Genomic DNA, 13,745 nt, shown 5'->3' with positions numbered 1-13,745 from the left:
GCACACGCTCTTTAGCTCACTGCAGTAACACGAGCAGAGGAAGATCTCCGGTACCTTTCTTTCTTGAGGCCTGCAATCTCTGAATCCCTCCGCCCAAGCTCTATTTGTACTTTCTCCAGGGCGCCTTGCATCTTACTGTGAGAGGCCAGCACATTCTCCAACATGATCGTGACTTTGCAGTTGTCTTCCTTAGCCTCTGCTAATTGTCGCTGAAAGTTTCCCACCTGATTGGAAGCGAAATAAAAAGACGTTGGATCCTTTCTGAGCATTCTTACCATCTTCTGAGTCCCATTACTTCTAGGAAGAGGACAGAAGCTAAGACATGACACAGTGCAGAGAGGAACAATGTCTTCTATGTCTCTGTTCTTTCTGAAGTTATTTGTGACTTTGAGAAAAGAGAAAACTAGGCCACGGATCCTGTGGAGAACTCGGCAGGGGTTCCCAGCCATTGTCATGTTCAGCATGTACCTTAACATGTAACATATTTCAACAACTTCTTGTGCCCTGAGAGGGCTCCACACTGGTCTGCTCTGGTCCTGCTCATTTGTTTATGATGTGGGGGGCGGGGTGGGGGGGAAACCCACCCGAAACCCATCAGAATTACCTGAGGGGAAAAAGACCACAGGAGGAAGTGGAAGCAGCTGAAGTGTGATGGAATCCACAGCCCTCTCCTGAGAGGTGACATTTAGCACCTGCTGCCAAGGAGCTGTCTGGGGTGGGTAAAATGGTTGTTGCAGTAGGGACAGAACCTATCTTAACGAACTTCAGGAGGAATCGTGAGAATCAACATCAGCACAGACAGACTCCCATCAGGTGGGGGTCAGACACACTTCCACGTCTCAACCTTTTTACCAGGTCTGAAGCCAGCCTTCCCGCCCAGAGCACACACTTCTCTGCGGGGTGGGATCATTTATCACAGTGACCACATAGAACTCAGTCGGTCCTAAGGATGATGTGGTTTATTAAAGAAGCATGCAGGCCAAGTCTGGATGGTTCCCCCAAGTGGAGCGCACCCCCCTCCGCTTGAGTGCGGGACAGCTCTCTAGTTCCTCCCTATGGGCAGACCTCCTCTCAGCCCCCTCAAGACAGGCCTCCCTTCCTCCTCTTGGCTTCTCAGGACACACAAGAGGCCCGAGAAGAAGCCTGGCCTGAGGGGACTGAGAGGGGACCTGCTTGGCTGAGACAGGGCGTGTACGGCTTGCCTGATTAATTGCTTGCTTGCGCAGTGAAAAGAGTTGAGGGAACTGTCCTTCTCCAAAGAGGGGAGATGGACCCTCCACTTCAGGGACCCGTCCCGACTTGGCCTTCATGCTGCCAGATCCGGATCCCAAGTTGCACCCTGTCACTTCCTTTATAAGCCACTTAACTGTAAGGGCAATAGCTAGCAGCTGAACTGGTTAAAAAAAAAAGGTTGGGAAGTGGGTATATCTGATACACCCTCTGAGAACACTCCCCACCCCCACCCAACCTCATGGGAATTGGCCTTGGGTTGACTTTGATTTGAATTACCCCCTGAAGTTAGAGAGGTGTTAACCACTGTACAGGATGGGACGTCTGTTCTCACTAAGCACACACTGTTCCGTTAGCGATGTAATGGAAAATGTAATCATAGTAATGTTATACAACATTGACACACATAGGTGTAGTTGTTATTGGAGTCCTGGAGCAGTGTAAGTGTCAGTGCACTGGCTGCAAAAGGAGAGAGTGGGGCTCCAGTCCATCCACAGGAGCCTCAGCAGAAAGGCCGGGTGATCATGTGAAGAATCAACCATCGAAAATCCTATGGAGCCCAGTTTACTCTACACACAGTGCATCAGAATCTACTCCATGGCAACTTAAAACAAATGTATGGGAGGTCATCATTATCAAGGTCAGATGTGTTTCAACAACCATCACCACCAAGACATAGGGCTTTTTCTTTTGATTATTTTAAAACAAGAGTTATTGGAAATTAACTAATGAACTTTTTTTAAGGGAAAGATTTAAAACATATTCTACAGTCAACTTTTTTCTGGGGGAAGCCCTGATTAAGCTCCCCCTGTCCTACTGATGGGCACTCGAAGCTGAGGGTAAGGTCAGGAAGGATGTTGTAAGCGGCTCATCGTAGTACGATGCCTGCCTTCTTGTTCTCCCTTTCCTCCAGAGCTTCGAGATCCCCCTTCAACTTCTGGCTCTCTTTCAGGGCTGCATCCCGGCACCTCACTGCTAGACACAGCTCTTCTTCGTTCTTTTCGAGAATGGTTTTCACCTTAGGAAGAAAAAGAAATGATAAAAAAACTCTCCCAAAACACAATACCTCATTGAGTAGGAAAAGACACAGCCATCATTTTAGAAACCCAACCGGAAAAATGATCCATTAAAGGAAAGTCCCCTCCTCCTTGAGCTTTCAGGTAAATGCAAGACTGCTGATCTGTGGGTCGCCAGTTCAGACCCACCAGCTGTCCTGCAGGAGAGTAATCAGGCTGTTCTGGTTCTCCTAAAGATTGATAGCCTTCCAAACCCTACACACGGGGGTCACTGTGAGTTGGAATCCATTAGATGGCAAAGGGTTTAGTTTGGTGGGTGGGCATATATAAATTCAGCTTTATTAGATACTTATCCCATAAAAAAACAAAAAGTGCGGTATAAATACACAGACGCAAACCTATTATATTAGTCACCTTGAAAGACTACCGCAAGGATAGGCAGTACATGACTACCCAAAGCTGAGATGTAAATTGAAGGAGAAATGGACTATCATGGACTTAGATTCTTTTGAAAAGGTAAGTTAAATATATGAGTTATTCTAACAAAAGCTACAGAATCTAACAACAACGATGAATAAATATTCAATAGTGGCCAGTTTTATAGCAGTTCTCAACCTGTGGGTTGCGACCCCTTTGGGGGGGTGTCAAATGACCCTTCACAGGGGTTGCCCGGTTGATAACAGTAGCAAAATTACAGATGAAGTAGCAACGAAAATAATTTTATGGTTTGGGGTCACCACAACATGAGGAACTGTGCTAAAAGGTGGCAGCATGAGGAAGGTTGAGAACCGCTGCCCGACATGATCACTGAAGACAAAAAGGGTGCCTAAGTAAATGTCATGAAGAAAGCTGATGGTGCCCAGTTATGAAAAGATAGAACATTTGGGGTCTGAAAGGCTTGAAGTTAAACAAGTGGTCATCTAGCAGGGAAGCAACAAAGTCCACATGGAAGAAGCACACCAGCCTGTGTGATCATGAGGCACTGACAGGAATAGGCATCAGAAATTCAAATACAAGCAATCAAATTGACATGAAGGAGTAGATTCAAAGTAGAGACCCCAAACCCACCTGTAAGATAACTGGACAATCCTTCACAGAAGGGCCTCATGGAGGGGATGACATATCCAGGGTACAGTATAGTACTAATGAGACACATAACTATCCTCTAGTTCTTTAATGTTTCCTCCCCTTACTATTATGGCCTTAGTTTTACCTCATTAATCTTGTCAGATCTGCAAATGTTCATTTGTATAATTATGATAGTTCAATGCATGAAGTCCAAGATAGATAAACTTCAGAAATAGTAATGGGAGTAATGATGCCCTGAAGGTATGGGAAGAGGGGTGTGTGTGTAGAGAATGGGGAGCAGATATCAATGATGACTATATAACCCCACTTGAGGGGAATGAGTAACAGAATTGTAGGTGAACAAATACACTAGATGGTAAGATACGGAGGAAAAAAATATATATAATAACAAGGATTCCTGGGGGGGGGGGAGGGTAGATAATGGGGAGCTGATATCAGAGTTGAAGAATAAAATGGTTTCAAAATGATGGTGGCAGCAATTGTACAATTATGCTCAAACTAGTTGAATTATGGATTGTTATCTGTAAGAGCTCTCAATAAAAAAAAATTTTTTTAAAGAAAACTGAGCCATTAGAGGTGAGTTCAGTTCTGACCTGATGGTGCCTAAGGGCAACAGTCTCAGGGACTGTACCAGTCGCTATCTGACCAGGGAGTCTAATCTTTTTTGTGTGATGTTGAGTTTTGTTCCATATTTTCGTCCCACTCTATCCAGGGCCTTCTATTGTGATTGCGTTCAAATCAGTTGCCTGTGGTAGTCAGGATCCACCACACCATTTCCCACAGTATCTGCAGGAGCGTTCCAATTTCTCCATATCCTCACCACCAGCTGAGATCTTCTGTTTTAAATCACAGCCATTCTAGTGGGGATGGGGAGACATGGCATCTCCCTAATGACTAAGGGGCCCTGGTGGCACTGTGGGCTATGTGCTGAGCTATCTAAAAGGTTGGCAGTTTGAACCCACCAGCTACCCCGTGGAAGAAAGAGGAGGCTATTTGCTCCTATAAAGATTTGCAGTCTCAGAAGTTCAGCAGAGCAATTCTACCCTGTGAGCTGTTGAGTTGGAATCAACTCAATGGCAATACGTTGTTGTTTTAATGAACTTCAACTCATCTTTTCATATGATTCTTGGCCATTTCACCTATTAGGTGAAATGTCTATTCAGGTCCTTGGCTCATTTTTTGATTGGTCTATCTTTTCATTGATACAGAGTCTTGGAAGGAAGAATATAGAAAGTCTTGGAGGGAGGAATTAGGATGGTGTCCAGGTAGAATCACCCACCAAGTGCTCCTGTTGTTAGATCAGAAAATTAAGAGGCAGGGAGGCCAGTGTTGGGTGACTGAGTGCTAAAAATAGATTCAGTGTAGTAGGGTCTAGTTCAGACCTCCCCCTGTGATTTTTACCCACGGCGCAATTTGGGAATTCACTGAAAATACTTTAAGTTCACCGCATCTGCCTGTGGGCTCAGTTAATCCCTCACCTGATCCAGCAGGAAATGGTGTCCGACACCCCTTCTATGCCCAAGATACGAGACTCGCAGCATGCAGTAATTTCCCCAGGCTGCTGTCTAAAGGTGGTCATAATCCCAGTCTCAAGAGTGTGAGGTGCCCTCTCTGCTATACACCCTGCTCCTACATTCTCCGGCTTTGCATTCTCTCTCCCCAGCCAGAAACGGAGTGACTACATCGGCCATCCCCTTTCCCTTCTCCCAAGCTCTGTGCCTGCCAGCATGGGTACCGACAGATGATTAATCACTAATTTGCAGCAATTGAAGAACCCATATTTACTGTTCACATAGCTGTGCAGGAGAGAGCGAGGAGTGACACAGGATTGCAGCCGGGGAAGAATTCAGAGCCAGTCAGCCCCCAAACCAATTGGCTAATCTGGTCCCCTTTCCCTAGGGGATAGTACAACACAGCCCCAATACCAGGGCAGCCCACAAGCCAATTTTGAAAATAAAAACAAAACAAAACAAAACAAATGCTTACAATTCCAGGCTGTGCTTCTTTGTGTAACTTTGAATGTAAGCTGCCAGAAACCTGGTCTTGGCGTATTAGCATAATATTAATGTAACAAGACAGGCAGAGAACTCTAATCCCCAGAGCACAGCTTAGGATTTTAACATAACAAAACAGGAAAATCCAAGGGTTGAAAGCCACAGCCCAAGCCAAAAACTGGCTCTACCAGTTTTGGGCTCCACTAAGAGTCTTTAAAAGATGGCAAATTGTGGACAGTCCAAGCAGGTCTGTGCTCACATTGCAGGAACACCCCAATCCGCCCGAGTGGCATACCTACAGTCACCTGCCTCGGCACAGCCTCTGAGGCACCCCCACTGCCTCTAGCCACTGAGTTCTTGTCATACCTTGCTTACAGAGTAGCCTGGCCCAACACCATAGTAGGCCACAGGTAGTCCCAAAACCACTCTTACCAGTCACACAGAGAAAGAGCTCAGGTCCCCTAGGTCTCCTGGGAACATGGCACCCAGTTCTTCCAAAATGACACGCAGACAGCAATATACCTCAACACCCTCAACAGGAAAACAAGAAAAACAAAATGCAACAGTGGAGGAAGTCCTAAGCCTAACAACTCTCATAGAAGAAACAGATGGTGAACTGCAACAAAAAGAAATGGTCAGAGTGCTGCTTGGAGTAATACAGGGTATGAGGGAGGAGACACAGAGGATGCAATGATCGAGGAGATGAAGTCCACACACAAGGGGAATGCAAGAACTAATGAATGAGGTAACAGAACCCAAACGCAAGATAAGGGACCTCGCCAACAGACTAGAGACTATCAGGCAGGCTTCAACAAATGGGGCAGTCAAATAAGAAAATCAAAGAGACATAAGAAAACCTGAGAACAATGACAGATGCTATGAAGAGAAATGATATTTGAAAAACTGGTCTTCCAGGACAAGACACAAAGAAGAATCAAAAGCTAAATTAGTGAGGGAAGTCCTGGAAGCTAACTTCCCCACTTTAATGAATGAGAATCAGACATTCATACAGGAAGCACAGAGGACTCCAATTAGACTAAAGCCCAGGAAGAACTCACCAAGGCATATAATAGTTAAATTATCCAACTTTGAGGAAAAAGAGAAAAAATTAAGAGCAGCAAGAGAAAAATAGGCAGTCAGATACAATAGTGCTCAGGTAATAATATGCTCAGACCAATCAGCAGATACCATGAAGAGGAGGAGAGTGGAGTCACATCTTCCAAAAGTTGAAAGAAAAACATGCCAGCCCAAGAATCTTCTACCTTACCAAACTATCTATTAAGATAGACAGTGATGTAAGAGTCTCTCTGGACAAGGAAAAACTCATAGAATAGCCCATAAGACACCCAACTCTGCAGAAAATCCTTGCCAACTCACTGTGGTCAGAAGACCAACATCCACCAGGCACAAGCTGAGACTGCCATATAGCTCAATTCCATTTTGAAGTCAATGTACCGAAAACAGTTACCAAGATAACATTGCCTCAGAGGGAAAAGAAAACAAGAATGAAGCCCCCCACATAAACAAACATGTGAAACCCCTCCCTTCACATGATATGAAGGGAGACAGGAAAACAGCCAACACAAAAGGTATGAAACGACAGCAATGAATCCATAGTGTTAATAACTCTGAATGTCAACAGCCTAAACTCGCCCATTGAAAAACAAAGGTTGGCAGACTGGCTCAGAAAACATAGCCCAGCAATCTGTTGCCTGCAAGAGACACATTTTAAGGTCACACACAAAAATAGACTAAGAATAAAAGGCTGGCAGAAAATATACCAGGCAAATGGCAACTTAAAAAGAGCAGGGGCTGCAATCCTAATCTCTGACAAAATTAACCTCAAAGTCCAAAATATAACAAGAGACAAGGATAGACACAATATAATACTCAAAGGATCCATAGACCAGGGCCCAGTAGGCATAATAAATATATACACACCTAACAAGAAACCCGTGAAATCCGTCAAACTATTCAAAAGATGAAAAAAGAAATCACAGACTCAATAATCATAGTAGTTGACTTTAATAAGCTATCAGAGAAAGATTGATCACTGGGAAAGAAGTTCAACAAGGAGGTTACCGAGCTAAACACTACAATTAGGCGAGTGTACCTGATAGACATTTAAAGAGCTCTCCATCCAAATGCAAAAAATTTCACATTCTTTTCAAGTGCACAAGGCTCATTTTTGAAAATAGAACACGTGCTGGGACACAAGTCAAATCAGAGTATATTGAAACACTTAGATATCGCTCAGACATCCCTCTCGGACCACCACACTGTTGGAGATCAACAAAAGGACAAACAGAAAAACAAGGGCAAACAACTGGAGGATGAATAATGATTTTCTGCAACACGAATGGATACTGGCCCAGATTAGAGAGAAAATTAAGAAGTTTCTAGAAACTAATGAGAATGAGAATACAAAGTACCAAAACCTATGGGATACAACAAAAGTTTGATAGCGACTAGTGCATATGTGTAAATGGACTAGAGACCTATGACTTTTACACTATCACAAAACCTCCAGCAACTAGAACAGAGTCAACAGAACAACCTCCCCAAGAGCAAAAGAAAAGAAGTAATAAAAATCAGGGCAGAGTTAAACAAGTGGGAATGCAAGAGAACAAATGCAAAATGCAAGAGAACAAATGCAAAAAATGATTGCAGCAAAAAGCTGGATCTTTGAAAGCATCAACAGAATGGACAGATGGCTGGCAAACCTAACCAAGAAAAGGAAGGAGGCAAGCATCAATAGCTAGGATGAGGGATAAAACCGGAGAACTCACAATGGACCCCAACGAGATTAAAAGGATAATCATAAAGTACTAGTAAAGTCTGTATTCTAATGAATTCAACAATGTGGAAGACATGGACAAATACTTGGAAAAACAATCCCTCTCTAGATTATCCCAGATAGAGGTTAAGAACCTCATCAGACCCATAGCAAAGGAAGAAATAGATATGATTATCAAAAAACTACCAATGAACAAAGCTCTCAGATCGGACAGCTACAGAATTCTTCCAAGCATTCGGGGAAGAGCTGACACCAACCCTCTACAAATTATTCGAGAACATTGAAAAAGATGGCAAACTCTCAAACTCATTCTATGAAGCCAGTATAACTTGATACCCAAACAGGGCAAGGATCCCAAAGGAATAGAGAACTACAGACTGATATCTCTAATGAACATAGATGCTGAAATTCTTAACAAGGAAGCCTGAGGAGAAAGCTACAGGACCAACAGTTCCAGGGGGACTTGGACTGGTGAGCAAAGAATGCCATAGACAGGGGAACTAGGGAATTAAAAGCAACAACAAGGAGGACATAGAGGTGCTGATGTGTTGAAGCAATAGCAATCTAGCTGAGAGGATTTACTAAGAGGCAGAAGAAGGGTGAGCATGATGGTGGAGCAGGAGGAAGGTAAAAGGAAACAGGAAAGATTTAGGAGGCAAAGTTATGGATAGAGGTATAAACATAGGTGTGCACTTATGTAAATATATTATTTCATAAAAATAAAGGTATTGGCCTGGGTACATATATTTATATGGCAATACATTTGAGGAAGTGGATGAACTTGGGGCCTCTGCTAAAGCCCTCCCTCAACACAAGAAAACTTTGCTCTAATAACCTGGCATTTCTGAGATGCTCACCCTCCCAACGTGATCACTAAAGACATAATGGGAGCATAAGCAAATGTGGTGAAGAAAGCTGATGGTGCGTGCCTGGCTATCAAAAGAAAGAATGTCTGGGGTCATAAATGCTTGAAGATAAACAAGCAGCTATCTAGTAGAGAAGCAACAATCCTACATGGAAGAAGCATACCAGTCTGTGCAATCATGAGGTGTCGACGGAATCAGGTAACAGGTACCAGAAGACCCCCCAATATTAACAAAAAAACATATTGTTGAGAACGAGGAGGGTCAGAGCAGACACCAAAAACCCATCTTTAGACAATATGACATCCCCTCACAGAGGAGTCACAAGGAAGGAATGAGTCAACCAGGGCGCAGTATAGCATCGATGAAACATGCAATAGTCCTCTGGTACTTTGAGACTTCCTCACTCCCCACTATCATGAGCCCGGTCGTGCTTTTCAGTTCTCACTAGATTGGAGCATGTACACTGGTACAAATACGAGATCATGACACATGCAATCCAGGTCAGATAAAGCCCTCAGGAACTGAAATGGGAGTAGCGATACCAGGAGGGTAGGGGGAAAGTGGGGAAGAAGGGGAAACCAATCGCAATGATGGTAGCAAAACCCTCCCCCCACCCAGGGGGATGAACAACAGAAACGTGAAGGGAGACAGCAGTCGGTGTAAGATATGAAAACAATAATTTATACGTTATTAAGGGTCACGAGTGTGGGAAAGGGGAAAAGAGAGGAGCTGATATCAAGGGCTCAAATAGAAAATAAATGTTTAGAAAATGATGATGGCAACATATGTATACATATGCTTGATACAATTGATGTATGGAGTGTTGTAAGAGCTGTAAGAGTTTTCAATAAAATGATTAAAAAAAGAAAAGGATGTAGGAAGTCTTCATATATTGTGGATATTAAATCTCTATCAGATATTCTTCCAAATTTTCCCCCAGGTTGTAGTCTGTCTCTTCAGTTTGTTGATAAAATCCTTCAATGAACAAATGTTTTAATGCTTTGAGGTCCCATTTATCAAGGTCTTGCTACTCGGTGTCATAGCTAACAATCTACTGTTAAAAACTAGGTCCTGAAACAATATGCCAATGTTTTCTTCTAACAGTTGTATGGTTTTACTTCTCAGTTTAGGGTTCTTGATCCATTTTGAGTTAGTTTTTGTGTATGTTGTGAGGTATGGATCTAGCTTCATTCTTTTTTTTCTAGCTTCATTCTTTTACAATGTAAAAATCTAATTTTCCCAGCACCACTCATTAGAGATTCTTCTTCCCCCACTGAATTTAGCACCCTTTTTGAAAATCAATGGACCACACACATGCACAGTAGTATTCTTTTGTATGTACCAAAATTTGCTACTTATTCATCTGCTGAAGAACACTTGATACTTTCTCTCCGTTATATAGTTTCTCTTTTAATTCTCTTAATATATTTGGAGGTCAGAAATTTCCAATTTTTATGAAACTCGTTAGGGTTTGTTACAAGCAGAGCTGCTATGAATAGTTGAATACACGTATTTGTGTGACTGTGTGCTTTCATTTATCCTGGGTAAATACTTTGGGAAAGAAGGATTGGGTCAGATGGTAATAGCATGTTTCACTTTTAAGGAAACTACCAGCGTGTTTTCCAAATAGTACTATTTTTCAATCCCAACACTAGTATTCAGAGTTCTAGCTGCTCCATATTTTTGCTGTGGTAGTGACTGTATATACTCGTGTATAAGCCGAGTTTTCCAGCACATTTCTTATGCAGTTTTTGTGGTAAAATTAGGTGCCTTGTTTGATATTCAGGTCGGTTTATATTCAAGTATATACAGGACATTTCATGCCAATTTGAAGCTATATAAAAGGGTAGGGGCGATACAGACTGATGGTGCCTTCTTGTGGGCATGGCCTTCCCATGTGGGCCCTAGGAACCTCCCCTTCTCTGTCTGCCTTCACTTTCCTGCCGGCTGACCCTGATTGCTGCCAGAGCCCTTTGCATCCACCACCTGATGACCTTCCTACATTCTGCATCGTTGCTTGTGACAGTGTAAGATATATGGTAATATCACACTGTTGTTTGAATTTGCATTTCCGAAGAGACTGAGGTTCGAGATCCTTTCATTTACCATCCATACTCCTTTCTCTTTGAAGAGTTCTGGGGGGCACACTTGACAGTTAACCAAAAGGTTAGCAGTTCAAACCCAATCTATAGCTCTGTTTGAAAAAGACCTGATGATCTGCTTCCGTAAAGATTACACCAAGAAAATCCTATGGAGGCTGTTCTACTCTGTGTCATGGGGTCTGTCTTTGAGAATACATGGCGAACGACAACAATATACTTTATTTTGTGAAGTGTCTGATCAAATGCTTTGCCCAGCCTTTTTATTAGTGAGTTTGGAAAGTTGTTATAGTCTAAAGACAGGGCTTTAGAAGATATTAAACTTGCAAATATTTTCTCTCAATATGTAACTTGTCTTTTCATTCTCTTAACAATACCTTTGTAAAACATAAATTATTTTTTATAAAATTCGTTATATTTTTTCTTTTATGGGTATTTTAAAAATAAAATTTAAGAATTACATGCTGATCCCAAGATTACAAAGATTTCATCCAATATTTTATTCTAGAACCATTTGAGTTAATTTGTATGCAGGTGGTTAAGGTATGGAAAGTGCTTACTCAAGGGACACGTGGATATACAATTATTCCAGCCCCACTGGTTGAAAAGACTGTTTCTCTACTTTTCACTTTTCTTAATATGGGTTTTTCATAAAATACCCAAAATTAGGTATTTTGGATAAGTAACACATTTACGTTATTTTTAAGGTACAAAAAGATAAAATGGAAAACCTCCTAGCCATTTGGTTTTCCTTCCTCAAAAAATGTCAATTTCTTGTGACTTACTTTAGAGAGATTTAAGGTGGATACGAGTGAGTATCCATGGGTATATTTTTTATACCTTCCTCTGCATACAAGTATAACACTATATATAAGGAAATTTCAGAAAATTTTGTGGAAAAATTAATATACTCTTCTGAATTTTGATTATTTTAAAAGGTATCTTTCTTAAAGCAGTATTTAAAACTGTGGGTACCCTGGGAATTTTTTCCCATCTCTTATTGATATGTTTGTTTGCTTATAGTCTTTTGCTATTAAGAAATAAAACAGTGGTGAGAGTGGCGATATCAGGAGGGTGGAGGGAAGGAGACGGAGAAAGGGGGAACAGATTACAAAGATCAACATATGGCCTCCTCTCTGGGGGGACGGGCACCGGAGAAATGGGTGAAGGGAGATGTCAGATCATGTAAGATATATCAAAATAATAATAATTTATAAAATATCAAGGGTTTATGGGGGAGGGGGGAGCAGGGAGGAAGGGGGAAAATGAGGAGCTGATACCAAGGGCTCAAGTAGAAAGCAAAATGTTTTGAGAATTATGGCAACATATGTACAAATGTGCTTGACACAATGGATGGATATATGGATTGTGATAAGAGTTGTGAGAGCCCCCAATAAAATGATTTAAAAAAAATTTAATACCAACAAAAAAAAGAGAAGAAATATTTCACAAAATATAAAATAAAAGAAATAAAACTGATGTGTAACTTTGTGTAGAATAGTACAAGGATGTCAACATATAGGTTTTGCTACTCAAGAGGAACATAGCTTTTAAAATTTCATCAGTGTTTCTTTGTTCTAACAAATTGGCATTCTGTGATCACACACACACACACCACCGCCCCTACACGATCACTGAAGACAAAATGGGTACGTAAGCAGATGTGGTGAAGACAGATGATGGTGCCCAGCTGTTAAAAGATAAGAGTGTCTGGGGTCTTAAAGGCTTGAAGTTAAGCGGTCATCCAACAGTGAAGCAACAAACCCACATGGAAGAAGCACACCAGCCAGTGCGATCATGAGATGTCATCGAGACCGGGCAATGGGTATCAGGAGATTCACAACAACAAGTAAACAAACAAACAAAATTGCATTGGTGAGAATGGAGGGGGATTGGAGCAGTGACCCAAAGCCCATCTGTGGCCAATGGAACATCCCCCCACAGAGGGGTCGCAGGGAGGGGGTGAGTCAATCAGGATGCAGTAGAGCACTAATGGATTATGCAATATACCTCTGATCCCTTGAGGCCTCCTCATCCCCCACTATCATGACCCCAGTGCCGCTTCCCACTCTGGACTAGACAGGAGCATGTACATAGATACAGGCAGGAGATAAAACTCACAACACATGGAACTCAGGAACAGGAATGGGAATAGAGATACCAAAGGGTAGGGGGAAGAGGAGGTAAGGTGGAGAGGGAGGTGGGTACCGATCGCAATGAAGGACACATAACCACACACACACACCCCATCTAGGGGGAAGAACAACAGAAACCAGAGGGGAAGGGAGACAGTGGTTGGTGTGAGAATAATTAACAATCTATATTCTATCAAGGGGCCACAAGGGTTGGGGGTGGGGAAGAGAAAGGGGAAAAAAAGAGGAGCTGATCCCAAGGACTCAATGGAAAGTGAATGTCTAGAGAGAGAACGATCGAATGTATGTACTAATATGTCGGATACAATTGACGTATGGATTGTAACAAGAGTTGTAAGTGCTTGATGTTGTTGCTGTTTTGTTGTACATTGTTGCTTGGTTTTGCTCTGTCTGCTTTTTGTACATGTTGTCTCTGCAGGCCTGTCTGGATAGGACAGGCTGGATGAACAATCTGGAGGAGAAAACAACGGGACTGACAGTTCCGGGGGGACATGGGAGAGG

The 13,745-nt window shown here is 42.4% G+C and overlaps 1 protein-coding gene across 1 annotated transcript in view; it reads right to left on the bottom strand.

Moving 5' to 3' along the window:
• The window catches only part of CCDC150 (coiled-coil domain containing 150), a 119,919-nt gene that overhangs the window by 15,889 nt on the left and 90,285 nt on the right, over positions 1-13,745 (bottom strand). The window contains exons 19-20 of the mRNA XM_004701508.2: positions 2,120-2,248; positions 55-224 (exon numbers count right to left, since the gene is read on the bottom strand). Of these exons, the coding sequence (XP_004701565.2) occupies positions 55-224; positions 2,120-2,248 (299 nt within the window). The remainder of the gene's footprint in view (positions 1-54; positions 225-2,119; positions 2,249-13,745) is intronic.

This window comes from Echinops telfairi, unplaced genomic scaffold, assembly GCF_000313985.2.
Source record: "Echinops telfairi isolate 266 unplaced genomic scaffold, ASM31398v2 ScPeMD7_3;HRSCAF=10, whole genome shotgun sequence".
Lineage (NCBI taxonomy): Eukaryota > Metazoa > Chordata > Mammalia > Afrosoricida > Tenrecidae > Echinops > Echinops telfairi.
This window is presented reverse-complemented; position numbering and strand designations above follow the sequence as displayed.